This window comes from Carettochelys insculpta, chromosome 19, assembly GCF_033958435.1.
Source record: "Carettochelys insculpta isolate YL-2023 chromosome 19, ASM3395843v1, whole genome shotgun sequence".
NCBI classification, from domain to species: Eukaryota; Metazoa; Chordata; order Testudines; family Carettochelyidae; genus Carettochelys; species Carettochelys insculpta.
In genome coordinates, this window is record NC_134155.1 from 11,462,616 (window position 1) to 11,482,316 (window position 19,701).

At 45.2% G+C, this 19,701-nt stretch overlaps 1 protein-coding gene across 2 annotated transcripts in view; it reads right to left on the reverse strand.

The window, feature by feature from the left end:
- The window catches only part of MNT (MAX network transcriptional repressor), an 88,223-nt gene that overhangs the window by 39,037 nt on the left and 29,485 nt on the right, over positions 1–19,701 (reverse strand). Inside the window, exons 3-4 of one of the 2 annotated variants that reach the window (XM_075013900.1) lie at positions 17,340–17,381; positions 16,150–16,261 (exon numbers count right to left, since the gene is read on the reverse strand). In XM_075013900.1, coding sequence (XP_074870001.1) covers positions 16,150–16,261; positions 17,340–17,381 — 154 coding nt within the window. The remainder of the gene's footprint in view (positions 1–16,149; positions 16,262–17,339; positions 17,382–19,701) is intronic. The other variant, XM_075013901.1, reaches the window with a different exon arrangement.

Sequence of the window (19,701 nt, forward strand, 5' to 3'; positions counted from 1 at the left end):
CCCCAAGAAAAAATAAAACAAACAATTACTTTGTTGGATCCCTTTAAGAGTCAGTATGGCCATTTCCACCCTCTGCAGTCCAATCCCTCCTGAAGACCCACTTCTAATGTGATGCCTGCAAAAAACTCACAACCTAATAATGACAAAGTTGGCAAGTGGGGGCAGCCTCTGCATATCGAATAGAAAATAAAGCCTGTTTGTGATCAAGGCCTGGCCAGTTACTGTCTTGATCACCTGCACCCTTGAAAGCTGTAGAGAAAGTATAGGGAGTGTAAGCACTTTGGAACACGGCTGGCACCTTTCTTCATGCGTGTACAGCCCCAAACACATTGTATGTGCCATCTGAAACAAGCTAGAAATAAACAGCAATAATAGAAACCTACAGCATGGGACACCGGCAGTTCACAAGCTCAGCAGTTGCTGAGGGGTTAGTCTGTATCTGCAAAAATTATAAGGAGTCCTGTGGGACCTAATATACTAACAGCTTGATTTGGGCATAAGCTCAGCAATGGCTCTCACAATTACTTCTTATGCGGTAATGATTTGACAGGTACAGAATTTTTAACATTTAAAACAGATAAATGAAAACCAATGTTTAAAAACCTGTTTCCAGTTTGTGAGCTTCTGTGTGTCGGAATACGACAATTTCCCAACGTTACGATAACGTGCACATGAATCATCCATGGGGAGACAAACAGCAGGCCAGATTTTTTCAAATAGCAGGGTCATGTTATGCTACAGACCGTACTATCTTTTGAAGACATACATGCTCACAGAAAAGCCATCTGTTGGCTGCTCCAGCCCTCCGGGAGGAATTTCACGCCATTTGAAGAACTCTACAGCTGGCAAGGGCTGTATGTGTAGGCTGGAACTTTACCCTGTGTTGTGGCTGCTTCTGGACCCAGACATGGGCTGGCCACTGCTCAAATGCAGTTGCAAGATCTAATGTATCAGCTGCCTGATGCAACATGGAAACCCGAAGTTTCTCCAGGTCAGTGAATAGGTGAGCTACACAAAAGGAAGGCAACTATTGTCAAATATAACAATAGCAGGAAGTCAAAGGTAGCCAACTTCAGACTAGAAATAAGGCACACGTGTCTGAGGGTGAGAGTAATTAACCACGGAAACTTTACCAAGGAGGACAGTAGATTCTGCAAAACTGACTATTTTTAAACCAAGATCGGATTTTTTCAAAAGAGCTGTTTGTACTATTTTTATGGCCTGTGTTCTACAGACCCGATTATCCCAACAGCCCTTTCTGGACTGAGGATCTATGAAACAGTACGGTAAATATAATCTTATACCACAAACATGTCAAAAATGAATAAAACCTACTGCCCATAACTTTTAATGAAACTACTTCATAAATGTCAGTGAAAGTTACAGGCTCTGGAAGTGTAACAAACCCACAATGCAGAGTTTCTCTTGCTTCAACTGAAGCCAATGGCACAAGAGCAGAACCTCTCGGGACAACACGATGACAGAACAGCTCTGAACACCTTCGGGCCTAGTCACGAAAGATGCCCCACACCAATGGATTGAAAAGTCTCACAGGACTGGCCCTTTAAACTCTGGGTCCGAGGTGCTCCACTGATGTAAAATGAGCTAGCACCACTGAAGTCAATGCGGCCACGCTGATTTACATGAGGTGAGCTACTGATCACAGGACCTAGAGCCTGCATCTCTTGTGCACCCAAAACTCCCATTGACTCCAGTATAGGATCAGCTGCTAACTTTCACCTTCCAACGACATCACGCTTTTAACGCAGGCTGACAAACTGCTTCCCCATATGACTGTATCAGGGATTTTGATAAAAATGCCAGATTCTCCTCTCTTCCTGACGCCTGGAGATAACAAAATACCCCAGTGCATGAGCACACACTGTTGCTGCTGGAAGCCTTTATTCTGTGTAGTGAAATCCAGGCTAATTAGATGAGATGGAATCAATGGATCAGGTCATGTAAACAACGTGAAGGGGCTGCGCTTGGCACGTGAATGCTGGCCACATGGAGGAGGAATCTTACAAACAGGAGCAGGCTGCACTCCGATAAATTGTATGAGTCACCCTACAATGAGGAGTAACAGGGTCATGTTTGTGCTTTCAAAAGGCTGGGAAAGAGAAAAAAGTAGTTCCTGGATTTGACACCGTAGCTAGGTTTTGAGCAGTTTGATTAGTAACTCAGCTGTTGTGGCACTTGAGCTTAATGAGCTTAGTTCATGATAGACAAACAATATAGGGAGGGTCAAATTTGGACCTGGTGCAGCAGTGAGTACACTACTGCAGACATGAACATGGCTCACAGCCTTAGTCAAACGTGGGCAGATTATCTGCCTTAGGGCCTGATCCAGTTCTCACTGCAGTGAGTCACAAAACCTGTGTTTGCTTCAATGATGCAGGATCAGGCCCATAGGCATACAGTGCGAATTTCACCCCCTTGAACCTCCACGCACCATTCAAGCACTCGTTTGAGCATTTCAGCAGGATATTAAGTGGCGTACAGGCTTTTTTCTGGTCCTCCAGACCAACATTCCCTCTAATTTTTTCATCCACGTACAGAATACATATTGTTCTGTGCACCAAGGCATGTGCAGATGTGCACCGCTGGTAGAAACACATGCTGCCAGATGTTGGCGCTCTGCTAATCTGCTGGGCAGCCCCTGACTCTCACCTGGGTGGCCAACCAAGTGCTCAGCTTACAGGGAACACTGCTCTAGACTGTACAGGGATGAATGCCTTATACTGCACCACGGTATCCAGGCTCTGATCAAGGGGTACTAACTGAAATTTAAAACCAACATAAGGTGTTGCAGTATTAAAACTCAGGTGTGTGGGGGTGTTCCCTGTTAGCTGAGCACTTGAGCAGCTGCCCAGGAGAAATTTGGGTGCTACTCAGCTGATTAGCACAGCACCCACAGCTATCAGCATGTGTTTCTACTGCTGGCGCACATCCACACATACCTTGGGGCACACAACAAAACTTATCCCACTCATGGACAGGAAAAAATGAGAGAAAACACTAGTGTCTAGGCAGCACTAAGCTGGGGGTGTTCAGAAAATTCATTTTGCCACAAAGCAGAGATCCCCCATGTCATCTCATACCAATGGTGTCTCCCCAACCCTCTCATCTACAGGATCAGTGAAAAGACTGAGGCCTAACACTTGGTAGCTGCACTCATCTGACTTTGTTTGCATTATATTTGTATGAGTTGCCCTGAGGTAATGAGTTATGCTGCACCTCACTAATGTGGATGGGTAACTGGAAGTAATCATTTGTTCATCTAAAGCGATACAAGTCCTTTTTCCCTCTTTAAATTTACGAGAGAGTGTAGGTGGGGATTAACTGAGATCGCTTTACAAATGTTAAACGCTGAAAGTCATTGACTAGAAGCAGCATTCTAATCATCACTAATTAACATGGACAAAGTAATTCTGGAGCAATCTTCTACCTCTGATTGGAAGGAATCCTATTTTTGATCTGTTATTTGTAATACAGGAGCATTGCACTGCTAAGATCAGGGCACCACACAAACAAATGGTAGTAGATGGTAGATTCTATCTGCAATCTAAATAGAAAACACAATGGAAAATCCAGCACACAGGGGAATGAAGTAACTTGCCTTACATCAAAAATCCATGAGTGGTGTTGCCGGGAACATAACCAACACCTCCTGAGACACAGTGCAGGGACCAGAATTTGAAGAATACACGGCCTCAACTGAAGGAATTTATCCTTCTACATAAAAGGATAAAGTTAATCATCTAATGGATCAAGTAACAGATACTTCATTTTGAAAATGAATATAAACCTTGGAACTTTCTTCCTTGCTTCAAAGTGGTTTGCATATGATGAAGGGTAATAATACTGCTTTGGACAGCCATGACCTAGCCACAAGATGAGCTGAGGTCAACATTCTGGGTGCGTCTACACTTGCATTTCTCTGTTGAAAGAGGTATGCAAATGAGGTAAATAAAAAATACAAATTAGGTATGCCTTTGCGTATTTGACACTCATTTGCACTTTCTAATTTCGAAAGAGCTTCTTTCGAAAGCAGAAAGCCAGTGTAGACACTGCTCTTTTGAAAGTAAACCCCATCTTCGAAAGAATCCTTCTTCCCTTTATTTAATGGGAAGAAGGATTCTTTCGAAGATGGGGTTTACTTTCGCAAGAGCAGCGTCTACACTGGCTTTCTTCTTTCGAAAGAAGCTCTTCTGAAATTAGAATATGCAAATGATGTGCCAAATATGCAAATTTGTATATCATTTGTATTTTCAATTTACCTCATTTGCATACCTCTTTCAAAAGAGGAATGCAGGTGTAGGTGCACCCTCTGCCTGGGTCTACACGTGCCCCTTCCTTTCGAAAGGGGCATGTTAATAAGCGGCTTTGAAAGATGCTAATGAGGTGCTGCAATGAATATGCATCACCTCATTAGCATAATGGCAGCTGCAGTGATTTGAAAGTGCGGCTTTTTGAATCGCGCGTCACTCATGGAGACGGGACCTTCTGAAAGGGACCCCCCCAGGTTCTGAAAGCCCTTCTTCCTGTCTGTGATTTGAAAAGCCGTACTTTTGAATTGCCGCAGCCGCCATTATGCTAATGAGGTGATGCACATTCATTGCAGCACCTCATTAGCATCTTTCGAACCCGCTCATTAACATGCCCCTTTCAAAAGGAAGGGGCACGTGTAGACCCAGCCTTTGTGATTTGAATCTTATTGCAGTCCCTCCAAGAGGAAGCTTGTACTAGTAATTGGATAAGACACTCTTCCCTATATATGGACAATATACTAGATTAATTTGGGACTCCAAAAAGATTCTAGCTAGCTCAATTCAAATCACACTTCCACTTTTTGTGTGACTTCAGCTCCTGCAAATGGAGTCAGGTTGACAGCCTTGGAAACTGCAGTTCATTCAGATACACCTGTATTTGTCTACACTGGGGAAAAAAAGGCATGATCTTAGCTAGGCTTAAAATATCAGTGAAGATAAAGAAACTAAGCTTTTAGCCAGAATCTACACCTCTGGGGATCTGGGGTTGAACTCAACCACCTAGCAGCAGATTCATAGAGCTATAATATGGCCATGGCATTGTGGACAATGGATTTCCACCTCAAGCAGCCCCTTACAAGCTGTCTCCCTTCATGGATAATCAGTATGTGAGGACACAGGCTTCTTAAATCCTTCAAAATTGCATCTTCCCACCTCGTTTGTGGCTGACCTTGTACTCTACTTCCACTGATCTCAGATCCGAAACTTTCTCTAGAATGCTACACTCTTCTCCTGGACACAACCACCATGATTGCAGTCATTTTCTTCTATGGTTATTTAATCCCCTGCTATCAGTAACCCAGACAGACAGAAGTGTTCACCTTCTTATGAGCAGCATGGTCATTAGCACTATCCTTAAGCACCTGTGAGGGAGTGAGAGGCAGGCCTGGCAGTGCAGGGGCTAAACAAGGCCTTTTTGCCCAATTAGCTGTGCCCCAGTTCACCTGCAGCCAATGCCAGAGCTGGAGAGCGAATAAAAGGAGGGAGCCTGGCTCAGTTCCTGGCTGACCACTGAAGAAGTAAGAAGAGGTTTTATTGTGTGCTGGACTTCAGCTAGAACTACCTGCTGGGTGAGCTGTAGGTAACTGCAGCCTCCAACTCCTCCCCCAGGTGAAATGGGAAAACCTGAAAGAACAACCTCACTGACAAGAGGGAAAATGGACTCTGTGGGCCATGCCCTGAACTGAAGGAGCACACTTTGGTAGGTGACCAGAAGTCCTACAGCCCTGGGCTCTGTTAATACTAGCCCCTAACTACTGGGCCACCCCACTGCCTGGGGGACCTGACCACAGCAGGAACCAGAGCGCTGACTGAGGATCAGAGCCAAAAAGAGCTGCACAGTCTATGGAAATGTCCTCTGGCCTCTTCTCACTTTTCAATCACATTCCCTAAGATACGTTGTAGTCAGTTTATGAATACCACAGTGGTCACCTCTCACCTTAGGGTTAAGACAGTATTTCACCTAGTCTGGTAATATGACCTCAGGCTGCCAACCCAAGCCAAAAAGCTGAGTTGCCATGTCTTGTTCTGCTATTTTAGCCTTAGTACTGAAGATCAGCTTGTTAGAGGCAGTGCTATCTGCTCCCAGTGCTCTGTCAATGGATCTCAACCTGCATTTGGCAGCACTGCTAGGGTGATAAAGTATTTCAGGGTCTATAGCAGTGGTGGACAGCCTACTGACCCCCTGCTTGCTCCCTTCCCCCAAGTGCCCCTCTCATGAACCGGGGCATTAGAGCACTGCATTTCCTATGCCCCCCGCCTGGCACTTTTGGAAGAGCCAAGAATCACGTTTGCACCTGCTCTCAGCATTCCAGCCCGGGGGCGGGGTGGGGCGGGGCGGGGGGGGGGGGGGGGGGGAAGAAGCTAGGATAGTGTGTGAATCAGGTGACTTGCACACTCTGAAAGTGCTGTGAGGGAGGGGATGGAGTAGGTAAATGCAGAGCTCTGGTTCCCCAGTATGCAAGAGGCACATGGGGCCATAGACACAATGCCACTGGACCACCCACTAGTGCTGGTGGCCCATCTCTGGTCTGGATCCATGTAATCCTTAGCTTCTCTGAGAGTGTTTCCAGCTGGAGGGGTGTGATTTAATGTGACCCCTTGCCCTGGGGACCCAGACTGAGAACATTTCATCCAAATAATGTTTTTAAATTAGACTCTAGTCAGCTGGTTTATAGCAGTTCTGTTGAATCAGGTGGCCCTTCCTGTGAAGTGTTTCCTTAGTAAATCATTCATTTAACTCTCCAAACATACATGGCTACAACTGAAATTATACTGAAAGGCAACTTCTGCAACAAAAATCCTATGGATGCCAAGGAGCAGTAGGCAAATTCTGTAGTAGCTTAGTCTTTGCACAAGTCTGTTGGCTTCAATGGGTATACCTCAGGACAGAATTTAACTCCTGAATTTCCAGCTGTGCCAATGCACAAATAACTGCCAGCCTTCTTCCCCCATTGCCCCTTCTCAAAGCAAGTCTAGAGAGAGATCAGTTTGGTATTGCCAGTGGGTTTTGTAATTTTCCATCAGTTTGACTACTCCATACCAAATCGGGAACAGGAAGCAGAACTCTCGCACTTATCTTTTGTGAATAATAAACTAAGCCAACTCCCTCTAAACAGAAATGTTCCAATGGTTTGCTTAAGCTTTAATATTTTTGTCTGTCAAAAGGCATTTTTATAGCACCCACCATTGTAGTATTTGAGCACTGCACTTGGTAACTTAGATCTGCATGTCTTTGTCCATTACAGGCTTCACAGTGGAATTCTGCCCTCTGCCTCTGCAGATTCTGGGTTGCTCAGCTTGGTCTTGTTTTTTTGTAAGCAGTCCATTTAGTTAGCATTGGACTTTGGCTGGAATGGGAAAGCTTTGGCAAATAAACAGGGCTTGCAATGGGCTCTGAAATCTGTCTGGCTTTGTGGATCAATCTGTAGCCCCTGCTCTGTTTGACTCTGACTGTCCTGATGCCCTGACATTACCCGGTGAGCTAATCACTTTAAACTAGCATGTCGTAAAAAATAACCTATGAAACCGGAAAGTGTCCCTACATGCTGGCGGTGAGCATGATTTTAGAATACAAGTAGAAGAGAAACATGACCTTGCTTAGAAGGGCCTTAAATATATCCCAGCTAAGGTGCTCACAGTGTTTCCCACAGGGATGGGAGCAAGAGTGAAATCCTTCCAACTCTAAAGATGATCAGAAACAAAACTCCCACCTGAGTAAGACTCTTGGCTGTGCTCTGCTGCCTCTCTAGCCTCCACTTACAATTTGTGCCTATCAGCTTTTGAGATGGTGAACCTAGCTGTGCTGAATAGAGCAATTCCACATCGGTGAGATCCCTAATATTTAGTTACCATATCTGACTTCTGAAAAAAGAGGACATCCCTGAGGAGTGTCTGTATCAGTATCTAACAACTCGTATTAATGTGCTATATAAACTGTAACACATTAATACAAGCTGAGTTGGTAGATACCGATAGAAGTCACCCATGAGAAGGCGTGTGTGTGTGTTTGTTTTTTTTTAATATGGTTACCCTCCCAGTATTTGAAAAAAGGGAACTTGCTTCCATGAGTTCAGTGGGCTTCACTGCAAGTATGCTGAGGAGCTGGTCCACAGTTTCAAGCAAAATAATGTATTACATGAACAACAATCATATTTCCTCCAAGCTGCCTTTTATCACAGCCCCTCAAAGCACTTAATGTATATTAAACCTCACAGCACCTGTGATAAGCTAAGCAGTGTTATCCATATTTTACGTCTGCATAAACTGTAGTACAGAAAGGGAAATGACATGACTTCCTCAAAAAATGAGGCAAAACCAGGGTTATAAGATGAGAATCATCAGGCCCAGTCAGATGTCCTAACTGATAAGGCCTGTCCCTCCCACCGAAGCAAGGTAGTTTGCAGCACAACAGCTAGTGGCCTGTAGATTTATTTTAAAAGTAACTTCCAACTGCGTTCAGCCTAACTTCCTTTGTGCAGTCATTTGTTTAATTGTAGAAAGCCTCATTTGTTGTTGCAGATCACAATCCCCACTTGGAGGATAAATTAAAATGACAGCTACATGGAGTGTTCAGAATTTCACTGTTGGATTTATCTGATGTGATGCAGACACAAATATTTAATCCCAACCAAGGAAACAAAAAGGCTCACTTCCAAGAGTTCCAGCTGGAATGAAGTGGGGAAAGTCTTTTGCCAGTAAAGATTTTTCAAAACTTGTCCATTATGCTCCTTGAGGGCGCACACCAACTATAGCTGCAGTTTCAGAGCTGGCAAAGCTCACTTGTATTGAGTGATTAATTTTATTTTGAATTTTATAATTTTTTTTGGACGATAGTATCTTTCACTCTTGTGCTGAACTTTTTTGCTGGTGTGAATTAAAACTTCATTGCAGACATCCCATATCACACGGGAGAGTAAAAGGTAGGTGTCAAATCTGTTAAGGGACAGGGAATGGGATCCCTGATATTTGTGGGATATGGGAACTGGAGAGCTGGAAGGGGAATAGAGGAAAGGAATTGCTGAGAGAGATTCAGACAGCATTACGTAAAATCACTAACTGATGAATAGGTGTTTGTTGCAGCTATACTGTTACTGCAAAAAAAGGAGTGTTTGGGGTGAGTTGGGTTTTTTGGTTAGTTTAACTATTTTCAATGTAAAAGCCTAGTTGAAACAAAGAAATTTTTATAGTTAAGCTCAACCCTCCACTGAACTCTAATTTTCCCCTTAATGTAGCTAGCTGAGGTAAAAATTGCAGAGCTGTTTTACAGTGAAAGCCATGGTGATATAAAGACCCATCTCTTTTTCTGCAATGAGGCACAGCCTGTGTGCATCAGCCAGCCAGTTTCGCACATCTCTCAGCAGATGTGAATGCCCCTCCCATCCCATGTTGTATTTTTTAGGGGGAGTGGAAGAGTTAAACTTTAAAGGATGATGCATGAATATCTGGCAAAAAACCAAGAAGGTAGCTTGCAGGGCAGATTATTTCCTCAGTCTCCAGTAAAAAGGCTGACAAGCTCCAGCAAAGGGAGCTCGTGGGACACCGTCCGTGGCCCTACATCCCGGTTGGGCGGGGGGGTTTAAACACAACTGACATTTCATTGGTGAGGGACCAGCCCCGTGGGAACCTTTGAAAGCCCAGAGCCGGCCGGTGGTAGGAGCAAAGGAAACCGACAAGGTGAATGGGACCAGTCCCCTCTCCCCCCGTGCAAAGCGAAACCGCCCCTGGATTTGTAACCCGCTGGGGTTTGCGGGATCTGCGACCAGCCCCTGCGTTGTGCGTAAACGCGAGGCTCTGCACGGACCTGCGCACCCCCGGCCTGCAGCGCCGCAGCGAGCGCGGTTCTCTGCAGCAGGAACGTCCCCGGCGCCGCGCACGTCAGCCAGGCAGTTACACAAGCGGCCGCGGCGCAGCTGCGCCCGCCCCAGCTCTGCTCCCGGCCAGGGCGGGGGCCCCGGTGACGTCAGCGGCGGGCGGGCGAGCGGGCGCCCGCCATGTGCTCGCTGCACACGTGGAGGCTGGCGAGAGAGCGCGGCGGGAGGGGCAGCAAGACGCCGGCACTGCGCGGTCAGCGCGACCTTCGGCGCCGCGGCCCGACGGGCTGTGCCCTGGGGTATGCGCGGCGCGAGCTCTGCCCATCGCGGTCACGCTGCAGGGGCGGGCCTCGGAGAGACGTCTGAGAAATTCTGTCCCTAGGGCGCTTCCCCCCTCTGGCCTGTCTGCTCATGTGCCCAGCGGCTGACTCAGGCACTGGGCTTGGAGAGCAACTCTGCGCCGGGCACTTCTCCCTCATTCAAATGAACCATCCACCAACCCCCAAATTCAGCGGGAGATCTCTTTTTTGTCTAATCCAGCTGGTCTGCCGTAGCCCCGGGAGGGAAGGAAGGGACACAGGGAGGTGGATGTAAGACTGGGAGTGTGCATAAGAGGTCTCCTGTCAAGCAGGAGGATGTAATGTGGCCACTTAGAAGGGGCACCTCCTGGTTCACCAGGACGGTGCAGAGGCACATACTCAGCAAGAAGCAGCACAGGGAGAGAAATAAGGGGTGTCCCATGGAGAAGGGGCCTGCTGTAGCTGCAGGTGTCACAGCATAAGCTTGAAGGACCCCAAAAAGACTTACAGAGAGAATTAAACAGTGTGGCCCACCCGAGTTAGGTAACAGGCACAGAAACACTCCACAGTGATTTAGGGGAGGAAATCAGGACTGTATCCTGCCAAAAGGGAAGAAGTTGTGTATCTACCTCCCACATCTGCAAGAGATGCAGCAAGGACTGTCACTCTCGTGTGGGTCTTCATAGTCACAGTAGATGCTGTAAATGAAGCCCTCAATTGAAACTATAAAGGGCGCGATCCATAGTCTATGCAGACTGAAGGATGCCCTGCAGCTGCACCACCCTGGTAGGCACCAGTTGCATGCTGCTGGAATCACAGAGCTGAAATTCAGGTGACCAGGATGAACTGTACAATAGGACAGTCCTGGGGATTGTGGGAGAGGAAGGCGCCCTGACTGCACTTCTTTGTGCTTTTCATGAAAAAGGCCTTGGGATCTGCAATGACTACAAGCAGGTGGAGCCACAGTTTCCTGTCTCATTCTACAGAAGGCCAGCCCAGCAGGAGGGTGCACCCTGAAATCATGCTCGAGTTGGGGTCACTACTGACTCAGTGTGAGAAAAGTGTCACCTGCCCAATCTTGCTCCTGGGGTTGCCTGTCCAAATCCTAATCCGGACTGACCTGGTTTGGCTTGTGAGATCTGCCAGGATCAGAGCATGAGGTCATTGTGTGGCGAGAGTCATGCAAGACACATTAGTGATAATATACCTGTCTCACCCTCTAAGCACAGCATAAGACTCAGATGCAGCTGTTTATAAACTACTGGGTGCTGCCTGTACTAGGAGGAATAGGTCATCGTGTTGGTGTTCAGAAGTAGTGATCAAAGTGTGGGGGAATCTCTCATGCCTCTGAGGCAAATTCCTGAATGGCATCAGAATGTGTAACTCCACTACTTGCCAATAGACTCACACTTAATGACTACTTTGAATTCTATCCCCTATATTTAAAATCAGGTCCACGCTCTTGTCTGCTTAGTGCAAACACCAATTAATTAGCTTCAGTTCCTCATCACCCTGGGTAGGGCTAAGAGGTAATCCTACAGAAGTTCAGTGCTAACTACCACCCTGTTTCAGACTTAAGATTGGTGGGGTAATTTTCTACTCTCTTGGTCTTGTCTTTGAGGGTCGAAAGCAGGGGAAAGAGGCAAGAGCTAGCAAAGACAGAAGTATTTTTGGAAGGGAAATAACACATTTCCCTTGGTGTCCAAATGTGACATTAAATTTTCTCTATAAAGATAGTCAGCTTCCAACTAGCTCCGCTCAACCCATCCACTGTAAAACATTTCTTATAATCAGAACAGTAAAATAGTAATGCTTATGCTATGTCTACATGGCGAGTTGGCTTCAAAATAATTTACACAATTTCTGCTACTCAAATTGCATAAATTATTTTGCAAACTCTTATTCCGAATGTGGTGCTGTCCAAACGGCACTGAAGTTTGGAATAAGCGGCTATTCTGAAACTCCTGTTACCCCTCGTATGATGAAGGGTACTGGAACTGGAAAACCTCAGAACTGGAAAACCTCAGAATTGGAAAAACTCAAAAAGCCAGCACTATTTTGAGCGTGGGGAAAAGACGTGGCAACGCTGTTTCGGGATAGATTTGTATCCCAAAATAGCAATCACTATGTAGACATAGCCTCAGTGACATGAGTCTGGCTGTTGAAGTGTTTTTCAAAAGAAAAGTAGAGAATTGCCCATCTTCCACTTCTAACCACAAAAATGCAGTGTGATAGAAATTACTGGTCAGACAAAAAGAACATCTAACCAGCGCAGTTGGCAACACAGCTGCATTAACAGAATTGCAATGGTGATCATGCTTGACCTCAGCCAGGCTCCAATCCTATCCCTTTGCACAAACAAAGTGCATGAAGCCTGTAGGAGTTCGCCTCCTGCACCTCCCTGTCACAGTGCTACAGCAATGTACAAAGAGCACCTATAACCTTTCTGTGCCTGCTATTTGCGGATCCACCTTCAGTGCACCCAGCCACACCCTGCCTCTGCCCTATTCCCCAGCCTGTGTTACCACCACTACACTCCCCACCATACAAAGCTCCACAGTAGACAGGAGGTAGACATCCACACACACCATAACCTTCTCAACCTTCCACAGTGAAACATAAACAGCTAACTGAAGGGCCACGTGAAAAAAGTGTAGGTGAGAGAGCATCTGAACAATCCACGCACAGAAGTTAATGGTTTAATGGGAAAAGTAAAGATCCCCTCCTCCTCTGGGCTAGACAAAGCCTGCTGTGCAGATGGGTTTGTGAAGATCTTCATGTAATCACCAGTGCATTATACTTTTGAGAGGGTATCACTCCACTTTCATTTCCATAGTGCTTTCTCTTACTGTGAACAATGAGATTTAAGGGGGCAGAAACTTGCCTCAGCTTACCCACTGAGCTTGGATTTATGTAGACAGCAGCCCAAGCTATCTCCTACAGAAGGGTTCGCGAAGGATGTTGCAATATGCCACGAGGCTATCAAAGGTACTTCAAGCTGGTTGAAACACTGGATATATTTCAGAAACAAGACAAACAGAGGTCTCAAATATGGCTGGCACCCTATTTTATACCTCAACAACCATCTCGGTCAGCTTGCCAGGTATATTTTCATTTCCCAGGCAGCAAAGTCCGCACAGTCTGGCCTACTCCTACCAGCATAAAGCCCTACTCAGCCCAAATACTGCCACCCCCACCCCATTCATCCCAAGATCCCAGACAATAAGAACGTCAGGACTTCACTAGAGGACAGCGGATGTGATTGCTTTTGGAGCAGCAGAAGAAGGTGCTGTATTGTTGTCTTACCCGTTCACATTCTCTGTTTTCTTTGCTGATAACTTCCCAGACAAAAAGTGGCTTTTACAATAGGAAGAAATGAACAGAAGGCAGCTGAAAGCTCGACACCACAATGTGGTCATTGTGCACTTAATGGAAGGATGAATGCGAATAATTATACAAAGATTTACTTTAGTTCAGAGCCTTTTGGTAATAACCTGACAGCAAAACAACAGCATGGCCTGGATTTTTGCAGTTGTCACTTGACAGAGTGGCTAGGTAGGCTGCAACTACAGTCTACATTGACATGTCTTTCAGTTCCAATGGGTATGTGTACAGATGAGTGCACAGTCGTGTGTTCTTCCCGAACCCCCTCCCCCCACCCAAAACAGTACACAGCTCCCAAGACATCTGTCAAAGGCGAACCCAGCATCACATTTCATTTCCCACTCAGGTCTGCACAAATGATGACTGGCTTCCTAAGTGATGAATGGATGACCAACGGGAACACAATTCAGAGAGAAAACTGATGCAGATGCCACATGGGGAAAGCTCAAGGGAGGTGGGCTGCTCTTTTGAGTCAATGACCATGTTTTGGACTGTCCTAACTGCAGATTATGCTTCCTAAGTACTTAAGGACATGACCACATATTTCATAAACTGTCTGAATGGAAACATTTATCCTCCTCTTACAAACAGCTCCATCGTCAGGAAAATCCACTGCTATAATTAGTTCAAGAGCTTAATTCTTAGCAATATAAAGATCTGATTGCACATTTGATTACAGTGTGGTGCTGCTGCCTGCGCTACTCCTAACTCCTGAGGTATCTTACGATGGAGCTAGGCAACAGAGACAGGGAGAACCAGTCATTCCCAATGACATCCTCAAGTGAATTCTAACTTGCATTCCAGAGGCACAGAATAAAAATTCTGCTCAAGAACAGTGTCTGCCCAGGGACAGATCTGCACTTGTATCAATATTCATAGCACGTCAGCTAACAACGCCAGAGACGTCTCTGTTTGCGGCATCGTGACTTTGGACTCGACTCCCAGATGTGAGAGTAGGCGATCAGCTCACTCTGTCTCTGCTAGTGCTAATGGAAGCTCAGCCCTCTGTGACAGCAGCCTGCTTTGGAAATCAAAGGAAAGGTTCACGACTTTCCCAGTGCCCATTAGCTGCAATGACCTTTCTCAGGAAAACAGCTCCACTCCTTTTGGTTACACACTGGGTACCACTGGCATCTGATTGGGTCCCACCCACCCACACCAAAGGCATCCCTCTGGACACAAATAGAATTAATCAAGGCTATTAAGAAAGCCAAGGGATGAGTAATAGTGTCATCCTTGAAACTGGAGAGCAATTGCTGGGCACCTGGAGTGCCAGGTGAAGTCATGGGGAGAGATGGATGCTCAGCACCTCGGAAAGTCTACAGAAAGAATACCTACATGCACAGATATTTAGCAGACACTCATCTTAAATAACAAAGATAGTTGTAACTCATGCTTACAGTTAACTTTAAAATTACAAGGTGCAATGTTGGCAAGTTAAATACTGTGCCACTGTTGAATACTCTGAAAATTGTTAAATAACTAAAAGGTGTTTGGTACTTAAAGGTTGAACCTCTCTAATCTGGCACTCTCTGATCTGTCAACAGCCACAATCTGGTATGATTATTGTTAGCTGGATGACTATTTATCATGGGTGTAACCAAATTTCTCACAGTCCCATAAAGTTTGTTTACAGCCACCCTTCCCGGCTCTCGGGTGTTCTGTGCTGTTATTCAGCTCTAATTTACCCCTAAATGTCTTCTAAGAACCCAGTAAGCGGAGGAAGTGTTGGTAATGTTGCTAGACAATACCGACCTCCCATAATCCGGCAAATTCTCTCGTCCAGCACTGGTGAGGTCCCAAGGATGCCGGATTAGGGTTCAACTTGTACAGAGCAATGCATACAAACGATGGCTTCCAGCCCTCAGCTGCTAACAGTGCCACACTTAGGTTAAACACAGCTCTAGACAGCCATGAACACTTGCTCACTGATTTCACCAAGAGTTGGGCCTCTATACACCAGGGCTGAATTTAATCCTTAATTCTCTCACTGATGTTCTCCTGCATCACAGCCATTCACAGCTTCCAGGCCTGTAGCTCAAGTTTAATGCCACAGAGCATGTCAGATATGCAGCGCATCCTTGTGTTCCTCCAAACATTTTAGAGGCATTCAAAACAGTCACAAAAAGTATTTGCGTTTTGGATACCCAAATATGCATGAGGGGGGCAATTCACATCTGTGCAGAGGACCAACACCAGACTTCTCTATGCTCCATTTTAAGCCCCCTAAATTCATGTTGAAGTGTTGCATGATCCTTGGATTGGCCCCCTGCAGCAGAGTGAAATTTGACCCCAAGTGAATTGCTCTCATGGGCATGAATGACTTTTGGTTACTTAGGCATTTCTGACAACAGGAGTTTGGATTACAGGGGGTAGTCCCAGCAGGTCGAAAGATGCTGAAGATTTTGCATGTTACAAATGACAGCTATAAATTAATGAGGATTTTCTTGTTCCTTTTACCTTTGTAAGCAAAATAACTCAACCAAAGACAAAAATAATGAAACTTTAAAAATAAAAGCCAATAATTGTAGATTTTTGCAGCATCAAAAAAACCCACTCTAAATCAGCAGCCAGGAGTAACAATCGGTTGCAAGAAGGACATACCTGGATGTATCGCAAGGCACTCCTTAGAACGCTGAGGTTTGAGGTCTTCTTATCATCTACATTGGGGATGTTGCGTTTTAACGTCTCAAAGCATTCTTTCAAATGTGCACGTCTGAAAAAAACAGCGCAAATTGTGTGTCAGTATAAGGGAGCATAAACCCAAAGGTCATGTGACTGATGATCAGAAATATATTTGGGGCTGAATCCAGCAAAGTGTTTAAACATGAGTCACAGTCAGTGTGATTGCCTGCACTCTTAAAACTGGGCTAGTGTGGTCCAGTGGATAGGTGACTAGAGTGTATGGCCGCGTCTACATGTGCACGCTACTTCGAAGTAGCGGCGTCAACTTCGAAATAGCGCCCGTCACGGCTACACGTGTTGGGCACTATTTCGAAGTTGAAATCGACGTTAGGCGGCGAGACATCGAAGTCGCTAACCCCATGAGGGGATGGGAATAGCGCCCTACTTCGAAGTTGAACGTCGAACTAGGCCACGTGTAGATTATCCACGTCCTGCAACATTGAAATAGCGGGGTCCACCATGGTGGCCATCAGCTGAGGGGTTGAGAGATGCTCTCTTTCCAGCCCCTGCAGGGCTCTATGGTCACCGTGTACAGCAGCCCCTAGCCCAGGGCTTCTGGCTGCTGCTGCTGCAGCTGGGGATCCATGCTGCATGCACAGGGTCTGCTATTTCGATGTAGCGTGCACGTGTAGACGTAGCCTATAAGACCTAGATGCTATTCCCAATTTTGCCAATGAAGTGTTGTGCGACCTTAGGTAAATCCTCTAAACTCTTTGTACCTGTTTTCCCTTTCACCATTTCTTTATTTATAGATTGTAGATCTTTATGACAGGTACTGTTTCTTACTATTTATTTGCAATATAGTGGGGCCCTGATTGCAGGTGAGGCCTCTACGTACTACTTTAATACAATAAGCAACAATATTAATATGCATGGGCTGATGTACTTTGCTGGATCAGGGCTTTGCAGGGTTATTGTAATGCAATTGGGTAGTAAGCAAAATATATTAGAAAGCAGCAAAGACACGAGTCAGCTAAAAAGAAGTTGGGTAATATAAGATCAATTAAAGGAACTATACATTTTGTTCAGGTCTTTCTATAAAAATGAGTGGTTATAGACTACAAGCATAAGAAAGGGTGTTACAATAAAAAATCTGGCTTTCTACGTACCTGTTCTTCTCCAATTTATTATGTACTTCCCTGGTCCCAACCCTGCAACCCAAACAGAGCAAAGATAAACTCAGTGTCAGGTTTAGAACTATGTCCATTTAACCTGAGTCTTCAAACTTTATCTGAGATATAGAGAGACGTTTTTAGAGCATGTTAGAAAACTGTTCAGAAATAAGTTTTTATAACATACCATTTATAAGTATAGTATAGACCTACTATATATGATATATACTATATATAAATAATATATTATAAACACACGCATCTCATTCATATACACAGTATACCAGGTACACATGGTTCCAGTTAGCATACTAGGTATATATATTAGAGTGGGGACAAGATGCAAAGGTATTTACATTAGTGTGAATTTAACATATGTTCACAGCAATAATTACTGTATTATCCAAGCTCTGATGGAGTATTTGGAGCCAGACTTCAGACCCATTTCTAACCCAGGCCCACCCACCAGTTGGAGTGGGAGTTCTGCACTTATACACTAAAACGTATGCTTCTTGGCAGGCATGCGTTAAAGCTTTTCATTTTCTACTGTAACTGAAATAACGGAATCAAATATAAATATGAAATAATGTAATCAAGGACACCAGAATTCTCCAGTCACTGTTCTATTAACACAGTAAAGCACCAATGCTCCAGATTTTATAAAAACAGAAAAACTTCTTTCAGAATCAATGTACATATGTCACCGCCACCTTGCTACAACTTAGCTCAGGTGTTCAGAATCTATGATATATTATTAGACAGAGAGAGTGTATCTTCCATATAGTCATCACAATTATGTACCATTGATTAAAATACCCTGAAAGAGAGGTCATTGCAAGGGCTAAATTATTCAGGTAAAACTAAATAGCCCTCGGCCTTTCCCCATGAAAATAGTTATGAGCTGATTAAAACATCTCTCTGCATACATGTGTCTGGACAAGCAGCTCCAGAGAGACAACAGCACAAGGTGTTTCATCCACATGCATTAAACAAGGTAGCATTTACAAGGTGGGTTGCTCAACATATGGTACATGCTCCTACATCCAGGTAAGCCTTGTATGGAGTGCAAAATTTAACAGTCCAGTTGTCCTGGAAACAAGCAAATCGTAATTGGAGCCAAATTGTCAAGTGCACTCCGCGTCATTAGAACCTGCCAGGAATAATGGGTGCAAGTCTGGAATTGGCTGCCTGTAACCAGTCCTACAGACTGACTCAGCTTTGGTAGTCCAGCAGCAGCAGCACTTTTCCCATCCCGTAAAAAAGAGCTGGTTCTACAATACAGAAAGAAGCATTTAGGGCCTGTTCCCAAAACGCGGGGACACAATTGCTTGCTTATTAAGGAACTGCAATTGTAATCACCGGCACTGCACAGATACTGGACTTGCATGAACACAAATGGCCAGTTATGCAGCTATCTAGCAATGTGTATGAGCGATCTCTTTTTCCCAAGCAATCCTGGTCAGTGTTCCCTCTAATTTTTAATGTTCATGAGCAGAATAATTTTTGCTATGTGCCCTGAGGCACGTGCAGATGTGCACCACCAATAAACATGCTGCCCACTGTGGGTGACTGCAGGTGTAATGCTAACCAGCTGGGCAGCACCTGAATCACTGCTGGGCGGCTGCCCAAGCGCACAGCTTACAGGGAACATTGGTCCTGGTAGCAACTCTCTTTTTGAAAATCAAGTGCTAAAGACTGTAACCTTTCCAGTTAGAATTATGAGTCTATTTTGAGGAGACAAATCACTATCCTCTTCATAGCTTCCTGGTTTAGACTCTTTTCCATTCCCTCTTCCCAGGAAAGCAAGGTGAAGGACAGAATCTTTGCATCCCCAAAAGACATAAGATCCTTTAATCTTCTCTGCACTTTCCAGCTCTTTCCCCTGATGTCAAGGCACGATACTGCGGTCATTCTCCTTTGGCAGAGGTGAACAAGATGACATTTCCCCTTGGCAGCGGGTCAATATCACTCAGTCAGCCAAGGGGTGGCAGATGCTGTGCAGCAATGCCAGGCACTTGCTCTCCACAAATAAGCAGAATTCACAGCCCTCCATTCTTGTTTTACCGTCGCATTAGAGCAATGCTGAGAACTAATGCAGAGGGAACTGGAGAGCACAGACCACACACGATGGACTGCGGAGCTCTGAACCTCTTGACTAGCAGGGCAAATCCAGCGCAGTTTGGTAACAAGCGAAAAACAATGCCAGTTTTTGTTGCCTGAGACCAAACTGAGCTCTTGCCTTGCACACCAAAAAGAACAGCCTCACGTCTAGCATCCTTTATCGCAATTTGAGCAGAGACACAGAAGGCTGAATGAACAATAGAAACGTAATGTCGTCACACCCGCAAAGGTAGTCACT